This window comes from Mastigoproctus giganteus, chromosome 6 (assembly GCF_048544385.1).
Source record: "Mastigoproctus giganteus isolate SK-2022 chromosome 6, ASM4854438v1, whole genome shotgun sequence".
Lineage (NCBI taxonomy): Eukaryota > Metazoa > Arthropoda > Arachnida > Uropygi > Thelyphonidae > Mastigoproctus > Mastigoproctus giganteus.
Window position 1 is genome coordinate 165,491,433 of NC_143580.1, and position 17,263 is coordinate 165,508,695.

The window sequence follows — 17,263 nt, forward strand, 5'->3', positions numbered from 1 at the left end:
TGAACCATCAATATCCAGTGGACCAATCTGATTCATCCCTTTCCTTCTCAAGTTCAAGTATGTAAAGAACTCCTTTCTGTTTTTCTTTGCATCCTTTGCCAAGGATTTTTCGTAGTCTGCCTTTGCCTGCCTAATCTCCTTTGTGACTTGGTTACAGACCAACTTATATCTATCATAGGCTTCCATGTCACCCATTAATTTGTATGTATCCCATGCATTTTTCTTCTCTGCCACATGTCTCATTAGTCCATCTGACAACCATTTAGGCCTAAACCTTGAACAATATTTCTTAGTTGGTATGTAAAGCCTGGTAGCCACCAAGATTAGTTCCTTGAATGCTTCCCATTTTGAGTTTGCTGTTGGTAACATCATCAGTTGGTCCCACTGTATAGAATTTAAATACTGTCTCAGACCATCATAGTCGCCTTTACGAAAACAAAAACCCTTCCCTTTACCTCTGATGGTAGTTACCTCCTTGAGTAAATCCCACTTCAACACACTGTGATCACTGCCACCTAGTGGTTCATTTATCTGCAGGTTCTTAATGCATGAAGAATCACTACTGATAATCAGATCAAGAGTATTGCTCCCTCTTGTTGCCTCACGAACATGCTGATGTAGAAAACAATCATCCAATAAATCCACAAAAGCCTTGCTAGTGTGCGAGTGACCAACCCACAAATTCCAGTCAATATCTGGGAAATTAAAATCTCCCATTATAAGACTCTCTGATTTACTGGCCCACTCTATTTCCCTGTACAATATATTATCATACTCATCAGAGTCATTAGGCCTATAGCACACTCCTACTCTCAATTTTGATTTCCCTATGCTTATGTCACACCAAACTGACTCGACACTGCCCTGTCCATCGATGTCAACTGGCTTCACTTCCTTTGACTTTATGTGTTTCTTAATTAATAGCATAACCCCTCCTCCCCTCCTGTCCTGTCTATCCTTTCTATATACATTGTATTCCCCAAATTCCAGTTCCGTATTACTTATATCTGTGTGACACCACGTCTCTGATATCCCAACAATATCTGCCTTTGATGTTTTGAGCAATACCTCAAATTCATCAAATTTATTTACCAAACTCCTAGCATTGGTGTACACGCAGGTATACATGCACCTGTTTCTATTCTTAGCTACCCTAACACAACCCATGTGTTTACTTGTAACGCAATGACTACCAGCAGTCTCTGAAATATCCTGCATCTTGTTTTTCAGACTTCTGCTCATTTGAATAGAAGCAGTGCAAGAATCACTTCCACCTCTGCCAGTGGCTACTGTTAATCTATTAGTCCTTGTATCCCCCCCCAACTATTCTGTGTTTGCCCGCTCTACGAGGACATGCGAACGTTGTTCATATCAAAATACATGCCTTGCCTCGAGGAAATGAACATATTCTGATCAATGAGGAAGACCAGTACCACGCTTTCTCTGCCTTCGCCCATGATCTCTTCACCAGAAGAAGATCACTGGTGCAACGTCCTGGAACTGATGCACATTGATCAACACACTTTTCTCATATATCCTGAACATCTTCACCTAGATTGTGACCACTTCTAGCTACTAAACTTGACGCTCAGGTCGCTTGAATTGTTTCATCCGTGTCTCTCTTGATACGCGACTGTCTTCCCACCCTCTCGAGGGCCCTCTTCTTCCACTTCGGTGGGAGAATTCTCAACCAACCTGCGTATGATGCCTTCCCTTATATCCTCCGTCGCTCTGTCTATATCTCCTTACCTTTACCCTCTTCAGTACATCCTGTATTCCCTGTACCCTATATCTTTTTTTTTTTTTCCTTGGTCTCTTTCCAGGAAGCTCAGGCGACCTGGAGGAGACTAGCCAGAGAATTATGGGCAGCCTAGCTACCTCTTAGTGGTGTGTGCGGGCAACGTGGGGTCTCACCAGGGGCCCTGCGACCAAAAGCTAGGACACCCAACAGAACTCAGCACAATACTTCATTTACAACACACAATTTTTTCTGGCTTTCACAGTAATACTGTTTGTCTCCACAGATTTCCTGTGGCGCAGATGTGGGGAACCACCGGAGTCGCCTCTCCCCCCAACACTATGCACTCTATGTCGTGTTGGAGACCTTTCTGGTAGCCCTGCGGTTTATTTCAACGACCAGTTGGGCAACAGTAGCGCGCCGATCCGTCCTGACCAACCGTTTCACCCAACGTTCACCTCTAGGATCAATGGCGAATGGGGCCCCACAATCAGCACGTCAGGTCGTCCAAACTGTCCCATTGGTCAAGTCTTGATACACTTTCACCACTGCAGCACATAAGCATTTCACAAAGTCCGCTGTTTCGGAAATGCTGGCACCCCTACCCGATAGCCGATGATCATGCCTTTTTTACAGAACTGATTGGTCACGTTCTTTGTCCATGACAGAGGCTGTTGTTGTGTTCACGGATACCGAATATCAAGCCTTATATGCTTGCGGTGTATGAACGTGACACGTGCGCTGTATGATTTGCTAGGCGTGTGTGATGTCTGCAATTGGAGTCGTCATAATATTGTGACTGGACCCTGTATGGGCGTATGGTAATTTCGACATGTTAAGTTTTTGATGTGTGGGGCTTTCGTTAGTGTAAAGTAGAGAGGGGGAGGCAGAAGAATGGGGGAAGAGAGAGAGATAAGGGGCAAATAGATTAGATAGCCCCGGTTTTCAGTGGGGCATGCCCATGCCCAACCAGAGTGGAAGATAAGAGGGTGGCAAGGAGGGGAGAGGACGAAAACGTCCCCAACCCAAGGATGTGGGATTAAACGTGAAGGGAGCAAGGGTGCCCTCTTCAGGTCGCTGTCAGTCCGCTGGCAGCTATGTTGCATTTAGTTTCGTCTCTGTTTTCAGTTTGTCATACATGGGACAAGCCCCGTCCTAGCTTTTCTTTTCCAGTGATCAGCATTCTCCTTGTCCAAGACTGGTGTCCTGCGGGTTTCAATTCTTCATCCCATGAGGTGGCGTTTCTTGTCAGCCACTATATTGGTTAGTGTGGATAGCTGTTAGTGTTCTTCTCTAGGCGAATAGGTTCTCCGCAAACCGGGAGAGCGCCCTGTATTCATTCCCAGTGTCCAGGAAGTGGGACTCCAGTCCCCTCCCCTAGGGAGACTGTTTGTTTGTTTTGTTTTTTAGGAGCATTAGCAACTAAGGCCATATTGCTCCGGGATATGCGGTGGTCATTCCCTGACCTTTCCGCATCCTCCGTATTTGGTGGTGACGGGCTCGAACCCCGGTCTAATCAAGAAGCGTGTGCTATGCACTGATGCTCCTTCCCACCTGGCTACTGAGGCGCCCCCCTAGGGAGATATCTGATCTTTGTTATGAGCATACCTCTGAGGTCCTCGTATTGTGGGTCATTCGTAGACTGACTCCAAGTTTAGCTCTCCCCACACCTGCAGCTGGGGTCCTCCATGAGACCGAATCCAAAAAGCTTCTCGTAATGGGGACAAAGGCCTGTTAATAGCATTGTCATGTGGTACCCTGGAAAGTACCAGGCCGGTTGCTTTGGTTATATTTTCCAGAGGTCCGGTAGAAATATTTTAGTTACTTCGCCCTTGGTGATCTCCGTCCACCTTCTCTGCCAAAGGTTTAGAAGGTGGGTTTGCAGGCTGACTTTCTCATTCTGCTGTTCGCCGAGTCAGTTGTGTAGCTCTGGTGGGTGGCAGCCACTCCTTAGGACAGCAGAACAGCAGCCCCGCCCGGACAACCTCCACATCTAAGGGGAGCACTCCGGCAAGTACCTGCAATTCTGCGGTACTTACTGTGCTGCAAGCACGCGTTGTTGTTAGTAGTATGGTCCTTTGGGTCTTTTCCAGTGTTCTTTTGTTCACCACCAGTGGCACTTTTGGATACCACACTGCTGCTGCATAAATCATTGCTAGAAGGAAAGTTGTTTTATAGTAAATTGACAGGGTTCTTTTTTTGAGTCCCCAATCTTTTTTTGTGATCCTGGCTACATGCCCAGAGTAGCCCCTGATTTTCTTCCGTATGTATTTCAGATGCAGTTGGAACGACATGTTATCTACGATTACGCCTAGGTACTTCAGCTGGCTCGCAAACTTGATGGTGACATTTTCAATTTTGATTTGCGGGGGTCGCCACAGTTGTAGAGTCCCTTTGAGGAGAATTGATGAGGTCTTTTCAGGTGATATTCTTAGCTGGTTTTTGGAAGCCCATTTGGGAGCCCAACATGAGGTCATCCGTGAACGCATGCGCCTCCACAGGTCCCAGGTCCATCACCAGGAATTCATCAAGGACCATGTTCCACAGGAGCGGCTCCAAAACCGACCCCCGCGAGCATCCTCTGTGCACTTCTCTCATGATTTTCTGATACTGTACATTTATCTCCACTCTTCTTTGGGTTAAATAGCTCTCAATAACTTTGTACAAGTTAAGTGGCATCCGGACCTCCCTTAACCTCGTCAGGATGCTCGGACGCCAAAGTGAGTCAAATTCCCCGGAAAAGTCAAGAGAGATGAGCAGCAAGTATTTTCGTCTGCAATGATGCACTATCTTGAGCAAGTTCCACAGTTGAAGTCCCTGGTCTGAAGCCATACTGGTTGGGGACTTGGAGGCCTGCCTTTTCTTAGTGTTTTGTAATTCTTGCATGGAGTAATCGTTCGAATAATTTATTTGCCACTGGTTTGGGGTTAATGAGATTTTATTTATTTAATTATTATTTATTTATTTATTATTTTTTTACTGTGTTGTGGCTTCCAGGGATTCCCCTACACATTTTTGTAGCTTCTGAAGGCACTGGGCCAAGACAGGCAACAGTATGTCGTATGTCATGTGCGTGTGGGTTTGTTATCTGTGGTTAATGGGACACAAACCACTGGCTTCCTTGCGAAGAATCCACTTGAATTGAGCCCCCCTAACACAGTTCAGTTGGAAATGTTTTCACCTGTGGCCATAGCAACCTCAAGAGACAGTTGACGACAAGACATCGTAGGGTTCCGTCTTGTTGTTAGAACCAGAAAGCGGTCTGTTCTGGTTGACGTAGTCGTCGTGAGACCTTGGCCAGCTCTTCATATAATGATTCCTGTCTCCTGAAACTGCTTGAATTAAAAAAAAAAAACTATTATATTTAGGTCACCCAAATAATTAAATTCATCTGCCGTGCTGTGTCCCTGTGTTCTGTGGTCAATTTGTCTGTGTGCTGGACGAAAAACCCCAGTTTCTGGGAAAGAAACCTTGTTATCTACGCCTGAGACCGACTAACTCAGCCACGGAGTGAAAAAAGCCCATAAAAATTTGCTCGCGTCATCGACGGGAACTGCTCCCAGGAATAATAAAAAGAAAAGTAAAAAGAAATCCAAGTACCGGGAGCCTCGCTCTCCCCTTCAGCTTCCTTGGATGATAACAGTAAGTCTCTTCGTGCCGAATCCCCAGATTCTGACCCAGACCCGCTGGTGCCGTATAAATTAGAATTTAGCATGTCGTCACCATTTGCCAATTGAACTACTAAAAACCCAGCTTCAGACTCTTTACATCCACCTGACTCTCCACCACTTCCAAAACTGGCCACTAAGGCTTCTTCTGCATCTCCAGCAGCCCTCCAACTTGCTGCAGTTCAACCGATATTGCTAACCCCAAAAGCAGCTTCCGCGTTACTCTTGGCAAGCGGTGCTACCCCAGTTCCTGCAGAAACTACCAATACAGCCTCTACTTCCCAACCAAGCTCTTCAGCTGCAGCCACTCCTGCTACTCCAACTGCTGCTCTGTCACAATTGGCCCTGAATCCAACTATAGCGGTTGGAATTCAACCCTCCAGCAAGCTAGCGATTCCAGCTACATTAGTCCCAACTCTGACTATCAACACCGATAATACTTCATCCCCATCCCTGATTCAGTTAGTATCAATGCTACATAAAAAACTGTTGCATTCCTTAACCAAGACTCCAATAGGATTACAAAGTCAGCTAGCAATACGGTACAAGAGCTATGGAATAACTTGGAAACTATCTCCACAGCTCTCCTAATAGACAATGAGCTCAACTGTTAATGCTGAACTCAAGTCCAAAATTCAGCTATTAGAAAAAGTGATTGATACAGTCTCCAAGTTCTCACCAAATCTCTCAGAGAGCTCTGAACAAGACCCGAGCCATCCTTTGGAAATCCCACCAGCATGCACCTATGCTGCTGCAGTGAGAACACAGCCGTCCAGAATCAGCCCAGATCCAACCTCCAACCTACCGATAAAAAGATCAGAAATGCAGAGACCACAACACGTCCTGCTAATGAGAGCCATTGAAGATTCTGTGTTAAAAACAAGTAGCGCGGTAAAGGACCTTGTTCAAAACACCCTGAAGAATGAGTTTAAATCGATAAAAATCAAGTCACTGTGCCCTATAAGGAACAGTGGAGTTACTATTGAAACTGCCTCAAAACAGGACCTGGAAAACATCTCTACAGCGAGTTCATTTCAAACTGCTGGGGTCACAGCTGGTTCTCCAAAGATGAGTAACCCATGAGTGATCATCTATAATGTCCCCAATTCGATGATCAACGGCGAGTTGGCAGAAGACATGTACCACAAAAACCTAGTAGACTATGGAGTCACCTTGGATGAAATAAAGAAAGGAATAACATTCAGATTCTCCACAAGTGCAAAAGGCAGCTCTACTACCCACAGAGTCATAACACTAGACCCCTACCTTTACAAAAATGTTATGTCGCTCAACAGAATTTTTCTGGGCTGTAGTGCCTACAAGTTCAGGCCGTTCACTGTGGTAACAAAGTGCTTCTTTGCCTGGGCTATGGGCACACCTCGGTCCACTGCACCCACACCTCTCCAATGTGCGGACACTGTGGCGGGCATGTTCATGCTGAATGTCCGCACAGAGACGAACCTCCAAGCTGCATCAACTGCAAACGGAGAAAGAAAGGCGTCGACGCTCGGTTAGAGAGGTAAATTGCCCGGAGTATCAACGAGCTCTAGAAACAGCACGGCAAAGAACCACTAATGGATAAGAACCTAACTTCTAAACAACAGCTCACAAGACCTGTCCTGGCAGCATCATCCTCAGCAGCCAGTAATAGCCAGAACTCCAGTCCAATTAAATTACCCATCATGCAGATAAACGCTCAACGTTCCCGCACAGTTGCGGATGAAATAAGACAGGCCGAGGCTCACCAAATCGACATGCAATATGGGAGCCATATACCATCAAAGTCCCAGGAGAAAACACACACAAGATAGTGGGCTATTCAATGCAGACAAGATTTATACAGCCAGCTAGCACTGACCCTACGATCTACATAGTTGTACTCAACAAGCAAATTGATGTCCTTATAATTCACAGGCTCAGAACAAAGTTTGCCACTTGCATCCAGGTTAGGTTCTTTTAAATGACACTATATATCATCTCACTCTACTGTCCGCCATCCAGGGACATAGGTGACTTCCTAAGACATATTGAGTTTGCCATAGACCTTAACTCTAACAGTATACTGTTAACAGCAGACTCTAACAGTATACTAATAACAGCAGACGTTAATGCCAAATCCCCATTATGGTTCCCAACTTCCTTGAATACACGCGGGCGACATCTAGAGGAATTAATTCTGACCAGAAATTTAACCATCCATAACCTACCCAACAACCCTCCGACATATTGTAGCACCACTGGACAATCTAATATTGATGTCACACTAACCACCAATGATTTACGGACATGCATCTGGGATTGAATCACAATACTGGACTGGACGCTAAGTGACCATCGGGTCATCTATTTTCACATTGGGACCAGGTGCCTGCTGAACTACTAAGGAAAGAGTGCCAGAATTAGCAAGGTTTTCCCTAAGAACAGTCGACTGGGATGCCTTCGACTACTCCATCAATAGAGATTTTCCAACCCATGACCCTCTCTCCAATATGAAAAAAAGAAGCAACACCAGAAGAATACAGTGAAGTAATACAAACACAATTATAAAGGCCAAGTATAGAGCAACAAGGAAGAAAGACCCTGTGCATGGTGGAACACGGAACTTATGACACTAAGGAGGGAAGTCCATCGAGCACGAAAGCAGTATCAGAACCGATCAAACTGGCCAGCAGTAGACGTCGAAAGGCTACACAGGGAATACTTGAATAAAAAGAACACATACACCAAGGCAATAGCAACTAGAAAGCGAGAAACCTGGACTACATTCGTCCTAGAATCTGGAAATTCGAAACCTTGGGGATCAATGTATAAAATCACACGGGGAAAAACCTTCACAACAGATATCTCTGGCACTGTCCTGGCTGACCAAAATGAAACCACCAACTGGACTGACTCTGTCAGTGCCATCATAAATAAGCTCTTCCCGGACGACAACCCTCAGAATGACATGCCGGAACACAAAAGTATCCTGAAGAAGAATGCTGAATATATAACACAGGCCCAAGCTGAACCCTTCACCAGCCTGGAATTGAATCAGGTCCTCAAAAAGGTAACTACCAAAAAATGCCCAGGACTGGATCTAATTGAATATGCCTTCATCACTAGATTTCACAAATTAAAGCCAGAACATCTTCTATTATTGTACAATAAATGCCTCCAAAAATCAAAGTTCCCCCAGCCCTGGAAGGTTGCACTGCTCCACCTAATACCAAAACCAAATAAACCAATAATGAACCCTCTTTCGTACAGACCAATTGCGCTGCTGGCAAACCTGGACAAGACCTTGGAAAGACTATTTGGCCATCCGAATCACGAATCTCTTTCTCTCCAAAGGTATGATATCACAATATGGATTCACCTAGAGCAAATCATGTGAAGATGCCCTCTCTGATTTGATCCTGCATCTGGAAACTTCTCAATCCAAATATGAACTCGTTCTTTTATTTTCGCTCTGTTTATTGACTTCGAAGGGACCTTCGATAATGTATGGTGGGAAAGTGCACTGGAACGTCTTCGCACAGCAGAATGCCCAAACAATCTTTACTAGCCGTTCAGAAGCTACTTCTTACAACGCATGATAATAGTTAAGTCAAAATACCGCCAAGTCCTTAAACCCATCCACCGGAGGTGTCCCCAGGGCTCTGTCCTGGGACCCTTAGTGTGGAATATGGTACTCCAGAGCTGGCTCAGTAACAGTTTTGAAAAAAACGAAAATCATAGCATTCGCCGGCGACCTCACCATCGTGGTCGCTGGTCATTCTAGAGCAGCCCTCGATTCCACAGCACAGCGAGTACTCGACCATCTCTCTATCTGGACAACAATCAACAAATTGCAAATTAACCCTGCGAAAACTAAGATGATGATGTTTAAAAACAAACTCGACTTACGAAGGCCCTCCCCAAATCAATCAATGGAACCCACCTAACCTTCACAGAACAGACAAAAGTCCTGGGAGTAGTAATAGACAACCGCCTGTCTTTCTTCCCCCATCTACAGCATCCGAGTTCCAAGACGAAAAGGTTCTCTGCCGCAATTATACGGATCTCAAGAAGTGAGTGGGAACTCTCAAAACGAATCCTTCTTCTTTATGTTAAAGCTGTCTTTCTCCCAATAGTAACCTATGCTGCTGGGGCCTGGTTTCACAGAGTACTCATCATTAAGATAAAGGAAAAGCTAAACTTTATAAAAAGAGCTATGTTACTGGCGACCCATCGAATCTGCTGTACAGTTTCTACAGCAGCTCTCCAAGTTATAGCAGGCACCCTCCCTCTCGACCTTTATGAAATCTACAAGAGGCTCTGCTATCGAATTAGAAAAGGTATTCCGGAAATGATCCTCGATATAGAACTCTCACTAACTACGGATATAAAGCACGAGAAATCTCGATGTCTCAATAAACTCTTCAATGTATGGCAGACCAGATGGGATTCTTCTACTGTAGGGGTGGTAACTCGGAGTCTTATTCCGGAGGTAACCTTTGCAACAAATAAAAAGAACGCCCGATGGTTCTCCCTCAGCCTCGAATCTTCCTCTCTTATTATCGGACACTGATCTCTAAATGAGAAACTGCATACACTGGGACTCATTGACGCTCCCTACTGAATTTGCGGACAAAGTGAAAGTTGGAAACACTTGCTTCTGGAGTGTGTACATTACCACGACATCACGAACCGTCTCCAGAATAAGATCCAGGACTCCCCCCCCCACAACAGATCTGCATCAACTGACACCCAGAAAAACCTCGAAGCCTTCCAGACCTTCGCAGCTGAGGTATTTGCCTGGAGGAGGACACTGACCGCCAATTACCGACGTGGAAATCCCGATCATTAACAATGCCACTGCCAACTGAAAGTCACTTCTACTGACTGTTACTTCAGTACAATTTTTTTTTTTTTTTTTTTTTTCCTCTCTGTAACCTGCGTTCTGCACTGTTTCCGGGGCCTGCCCTAGAACTTGGAGCAGCCTTGGCTCACTTCTTCTTTCTCACTCTGTCCCGAGCGGGATAGAAAACCAGTCTCTAATTTTTTTTTTTTTTTTTTCCCTCTCTCTCTCTTTCTCTGCTGGCACCCCGACTTACATCTTCCTCTTTCCTGTAGCCAGGGTGTGGGAATAATATTATTTATTATTATTTTATTTATTTCTTTAATTATTATCTTACATTTATTTAGTTTTTTTTCCCTTCATTATTTTATTTTTATATATCTATATATACTATCATTGAATTATATTAAATATTAACATAAGTTAAATTATAATAAAATAAATACAGTAATGGCATTATTCTAAATTTTGTATAGTTTTTGTTAATTGGATTTAAAGTTCGAAATTATAAAAGGGTTTCTGGACTACTATTTATGTCTATTCTTTCTTTTCGTTCGTTTGTTTATTTGGGTTATTTTTATGTTAATTTTCGCTCTACAGTTTTTGCCATACTACTGGCTTATGTTTTATTTTATTTAATTAAAAATATTGGATATATATCTATATATATATATATTTTTTTTTTGCACCAAGGAAGTTGTCGTTGTTTTTTCTTTTTTTTTTTTTTTTTCTTTTTTTCCCCCTCTCTGGAGTGGGCTCCCAGAGAAATCTGGCCCACCTTCCCGTGGTGTGAACGAGTACCCAGAATCATCTGTGCAGGTGATTGTGCTTCTCGGTAGCCAAGTGGCCAGAACATACACATAATACACACAAACCTATAATACTCACGTTTCTGGCCCTCTTCCGGTGGTACTGTCCTTCACAGAGATACGAGGCGGAGATGAACTCACATTCTATGAGCCGCCCCTTACAAAACACATGTCCACATTGCCATTCTGAGTACTGGAGATGTGGCTATCCCACTGAGCAGGCCAATAAACCCGCGAATGAAGTGACGCGGTCGCAACTCTTGTTTTTATAGGCATGAATAATTTGCATAATGTAGGGCTCTGTAATTGGTAGATAGATTTCTATTGGATACCCAGAATTTGCATGCCAGATTGCCTATTATATCAAATATTTGACTTCAGCAGCAATGTTCACAATAAAATATTCATGAAAAACGTTTTGATCTGTCAATTTTGTCGAACAGCGTAGTCTGAATACGCCTGAAGTGGCCAATATACATTCACTGTTCAACGCCAAACTCCCAAAACTAACTTTTCCTCTTCCTCATTTAGCCCTTCTGTTTCTGTCCTTTGAAACAGCCTTCCTTCACATGTATTTCCAGAAAATTACAATACACAGAAATTCAAGCTCAGTGTCAAAAATCTATCTTGTGTTCTCAAACTTCAACCAATACGCGTAGGTTCTAATACCTTTCGTTTGGGGATTACTCTAAAAAAATAAAATCTTTAAATGATTTAAAACCATAAGTAGTTCTTCCACTCACTATTAGCGCAATTTACCAATCCAGCAGAGGAGGAGGACGAGGAAGTCAAAAAATTAAATCAAGGCAAATTACCATTCTAGTCATTTCCGATTTCGCCAAACTCCGGGACAGCTTAACATCCCTTTAGGAAGGGTAAACTGAAGTGTAAGCAGGTGCAAACTATTCCTTACCATCGTGCAACAAGAAAGGCTTGGAATTTTTAAGAATGAACCGGGCAATTTCTTGGAAATTGCCAAGTTCATTCTTAATAATAAATAAAAACATAAGATGGCTGATTTCTACCAGAATGCTTTTAATAAGCTGATGATGCATAAGCCATGTTTACTTAGCACCACTTTGCTCATACTAATACTAAATAGTAGACAAAATTATTGAAATCATTTCAAAATAATGAAATAATGGGGTTATCGATTAATGCAGCCCATATATGACGCTTATGGTAATCAAATATTTAGGTCCATCTGCTGCCGAATAAGAGACACTATTTTTTTATGTCCCGCGAATGAAGTCTTATTCTTACTTAAACAAAATAAGCAAGAAAGTTATGTCCGGGTTTCTTCCTTCTTCAAGTTTCTTTATTCCTTTAAAAAATGATATAGGCGGAAAGGGTTAAAACTGGGACGCCATAGCCATTAAAAATGCATGACACTTCGCCCATTAACGATATACTTTTCCACTGGAGCAGTTCTTTTTATTTAATCACATAGTGCAATACCGAGGCGACTTGTGATAACGGGTCCCCACCATATGAAATCAATGCACTTAGGAGTAAACTTAGTTTGCTAATTGCTACGTCAAACTGAGCTATGCCCCACTTATACCATTATATTTCAAACCCTGCCCTGTTAACATCATCCGGTAATGCTTTCCTTCATGTCATCGTGCACTTGGAATTAATGTCTTGCCAGATCCTTTTCAGTTTTACATAAACATTAAAATCTCAAGAAGCAGAGAGAGGATCTATTGCACTTTTAAAATGTCTGACAGAATACAAGTTTTTTGTTCCTATATCTCATAAAAGCAGCAGCAATTTTTACCGGAACACGTGCAATTGCACTTTATACCAACCCAAACCCTCTCTCTCTCAAAATAGAGCCGTTTTTCATTATTTTCGAGCGAACTTAATTCACTCTCATGGATAACATAGTGGTTATGATCGTCGTCCTCTACACCGGATGAAAAAGCTTTAGGTTTGAATCCTGTAAATAACGTGGTTTCAAAACGTGGCCTAGTTAGTCGGTTTTAAGCTGGGGCTGCATAGTATTATCTCCCAGATATTAGAGTTTTTCGTCCAGAAAGAAGAAAATCAGCCGAAGAATATACAATCAGATAAGTTATAGAATATCTTAAATACTGCTGTGATTGGACTAAGTTCAATAGCAAAGCTTAATTATACGGTACTCACCTTAGATGATCTGCAGTGGTTATTTGAGGAGGGTTGGAAGAATAATTTTGGCGTTTAAATAATTTAGAGTTTTCATGGGTTAATTAGTAATGATACGGGATTAAATTAATTAAAAATTAAAACGGAATTAAAATATGCGCAAGGAAGTGCACGACGCAAAGAGCATCACGGGAACATAGAAATTCTTTCAAATACAATACGCGTTCTCTCCTCGCTTAATATTGCCAACTGACGACGTTAAAAACCGAAAGTCAACCGTTATGACTTTTGGCCCACCGGTTTTCACATATTTTAGAGTTCTTAATTCAATTAATTCTTCAATGACAACCAAGGACGGAGTCGTGAACTTCTACTTCCTTGCGCATATTTTAATTTCGTTTTAATTTTTAATTTTTAATTAATTTAATCTCGTATCCTTACTAATTAACCCATGGAAACTCTAAATTATTTAACCCCAAAATTATTCTTCCAACCCTCCTCAAGTAACCACTGCAGATCATCTAAGGTGAGTACCGTATAATTAAGCTTTGCTATTGAACTTAATCCGAAGAATATACGCAATACAAATACAAACACAATATACCGACGCCTCACACCCTCAGTTGCTTCGGCTCTTAGCACACATCCCATTAGAAATTGGTTCATGAGTCGCCAGTGTACCTTATTCGAAAATCGCGTGTGTTGTGGCAGTTTGGCTGCTGGTGAGATAAGTTTGCATGGGTAGCAAGAGTGGTTATGATCACCATCCGCCCCACATTTGGGTGGAAAAGGCCTGGGTTCGCATTCCGTCAACAACGCAAGGAACTTTTGTGGACTTTTTTTTTACTCTGTGGCTGAGTTAATCGGTCTGAGGCGTGGATAGCAATGTTCCCCCCCCCCCCACCCAGTCCCCCCGGAAACATATTTTTCGTCAAACAAAACAAGCAGATCGACCAGAGAACACGCGCAATTTATGAACATAATACACCTGGGTTTGTAGGTCTTGGGTGGCCCTAATATTACATTTTTGTTGGTGAGATAATCTCTACATATCCGTCTTAAACAACTCGCCTCAATGTGAAAACGCCCAATAGGTTCATCGTGTCTTCAACAGGATTCAAATCCAAAGGGGCGATAAACAGCGCGACTACTATTCTGTGTAGGTCCGGTACTCTCAGTAATACTACAAGGTATCCAACAAATCCAAATCAGAAAACCACCCCTGGATAACAAAAAAAAGAAAACGCTTACGTAAATGCTATTAAGAAAAGAGTTTACGTACAGAATAGTAGTTATAACACTCGCCACCCTGATGGAAGTGTACGGTTTTTAACAAACAGGCTCATAACACGTGAAATTTACGGTTACACTGGCCTGTGGTCTCAGATATCTGGGCAGCAGGGCCAGATTTCCCATTAGGCTCCTTAGGCACAGTGCCAAGGGCATAGGAAATTTTTAAGGCCTACGAAGGAAGGCAAAAAAAAAAACAAACAACAAAAAAAAAAAACAATTCACTCTTTTCACTGTGACTAATGAAAAACGAGATGAGAAAACGTGCGCAATAGGCTCTAGGAGCCTCAATTCAATACGCAAACGCTATCTAAAGACTGTTCTCGAAACTAGAAGAATCGAAGTGATAGTCGTCCATCAATTGAGATAGTTTATTAGAGTTGAAACTTGAGTCGCGTTAATCGACGTGATTCGCAGTCAAAGTATTAAAATAGAAAAAACATTTTACCCCCCCCCCCCATTTTATTAGCACATTTCGGAATAAAAGTGTCTAGGCGCCTACGAACACCAAAATCCAGCCCTGCTGGACAGTAAGCGATTCGTTACTGTATTTGTATTTATGTAAGGTACAGGCGGCCACAAACTTCCTTTACAAAACTAAAACATTGTGCGAATAGCCTGAAACCATGTTCAGGCAATAAGAGAATATGTTCAAGTTTTAATTAAAAATGTTCAATGTGGGCACCCTTAGTCAGATCCCTCCTATAATTTCTCTCATATTCGGCACAATATGTCCCTGCCAACGCGGCCGATTGCTTCACAAATATGTTTTATGATCCATAACGGTTATTGGCACAGGTAATATACACCTGGTCGTGGGGGGCACAAAATCGGTTCCTCTCCCAATTCGCTTCTCAGGAAAGCTGTGTTCAAGTATGCGCCAACTTCTTTGTGGTAATATGGCAAACTCCGTCTTGTTGGAAAAGCAATTCGCCATCACTGTCATTCTGCAGTTGGAGAGTAAGGAAATTCTGCAACATATCCAGATATAAGATGCCTGTGACGGTAGCTTCTCCAAAGAAGAAAGGTCTGTACACTGTGCGAAAGCTCACCGCGCGAAAGGCCAAATTCCGACATAATTACAGTTTTGCGATGTTGCTGCCGTCTGGTGCAGCGAGCACATTTTCCTACTGGCAAATAAAACCCCATAGACAACCTATGTCATCCTAAAACAGGATGAAACTCACCAGTCTGGACTCCTCAAAAGGAATGTTCCCTAACATGATCCAACACTTCAACACCTTCTCCAATGGCGCCTCCGTAGCCAGGTGGACAGGAGCAACAGTGCGTAGCACACGCTTCTTGATTAGACCGGGGTTCGAGCCCGTGACCACCAAATACGGAGGATGCGGAAAGGTCAGGGAATGATTCCCGGAGCAATATGGCCTTAGTTGGTAATGCTCCCAAAAAACCAAATAACAATAACAACAACCTTCTCCATAGATCCAAATAAGTTCGGAGCAAATAAAACATACAGAAATCAAATTACTGACCAAATTACCAGAACTAATATAAAATTTGAACTCTTTTTATATCAGAAATGTATAGTATATAAATAATTTAATGTAATAATATATTGTAAAAGCTAAGCAAATTGTAATGACAATTACAGAAGAAATGATATGTAGGTCAAACTGTATATATAATTACAATATTAATTTAATATCAATTTAAATTTTAAGTTCATCGTTACTTACTATTAAGTAAATATAATTTTCAAATTAATATCATTATTTTAAATATCGAAAATTTGTATAAAATTGTATGCTGCATATAAAAAAATATTTGTACAGCCTCCTAGCTCACTGGCTGTTCAGGGGGTGAATAAACATATGATGATAAAATTTTAAAAAAAATGGTTTCATGTTTGTATCACATACCCTGTTCACACAATAATGTTTTAATTTTTAAAGGAGGTTTGTGGACACCCTTTATTTATTGAAGGGTAGAACGCTGTTTGGTTGCGCAATAAATAAATAATAAAAACTGCTATTGCGAAACGGGTGATAATTTTTTCTTTGTTTTCTCTCTCAGCCGTTTCTTATAAGTGAAAAGGACCGAGGTGGCAAGACTGCCTTACACTACTGCATGGAAAATAGAAATATTTCTTGTGCGGAGTTAATTCTTGCTACCGATCACAACTTAATCGATGTTCAAGACGGAGAAGGATATTCTGTACTCCACCTCTCTGTAATTAGCGGAAATAAAGCCATGACTCGCTTCCTTATTAGCGAAGGAGCAGACGTGAACTGCATGGACAACGAGAAGCACTCCTGCATTCACTGGGCTACAGGTAAGTTTAATGAAATTACTGAGTCACTAGAGATATAAAGTTAATTAGAATACAGTTACAAACAATGTATATTCATCGCCACCATATAATTAAAAAAATGAAATTTTTAAAAAATATAAATTTTCCAAATGCAAAATTAACTTCTCGCTATGTTGCTCTTTCAGCCAGATTACAGTATTTATTATTTTATTTATTTACAATAAAACACTGCAATCACATTTTATTTACCAGTATATGTGATCATTACAATTCACTATTTCAGAATATCTAGCAAAACAGATGGGGAGGTTCTGCAAAGAGTAGAATCACGCATATGTACTTCCCTGTTGTGACAGTAATTGAGACAGCTAAATGGTTAAGCCCGGACCTTTACAAGACAATGTTTATTACTGGCCCATGGCCTTCCAGGGTCGGATCCAAACTGAATTTTTCTAGGGAGGAAGGCGATATCACGATGATGGTATACGTGACACAAAAAACACCCAGTATTTGTTACAATTTACCCAGCCTGTAGCG

At 42.1% G+C, this 17,263-nt stretch overlaps 1 protein-coding gene across 1 annotated transcript in view; it reads left to right on the top strand.

Annotated features, from left to right (window-relative positions):
- LOC150084721 (uncharacterized) overlaps nt 1–17,263 on the top strand; it is a 239,809-nt gene that overhangs the window by 73,209 nt on the left and 149,337 nt on the right. Inside the window, exon 3 of the mRNA XM_090376333.1 lies at nt 16,489–16,747. Coding sequence (XP_090232459.1) covers nt 16,489–16,747 — 259 coding nt within the window. The remainder of the gene's footprint in view (nt 1–16,488; nt 16,748–17,263) is intronic.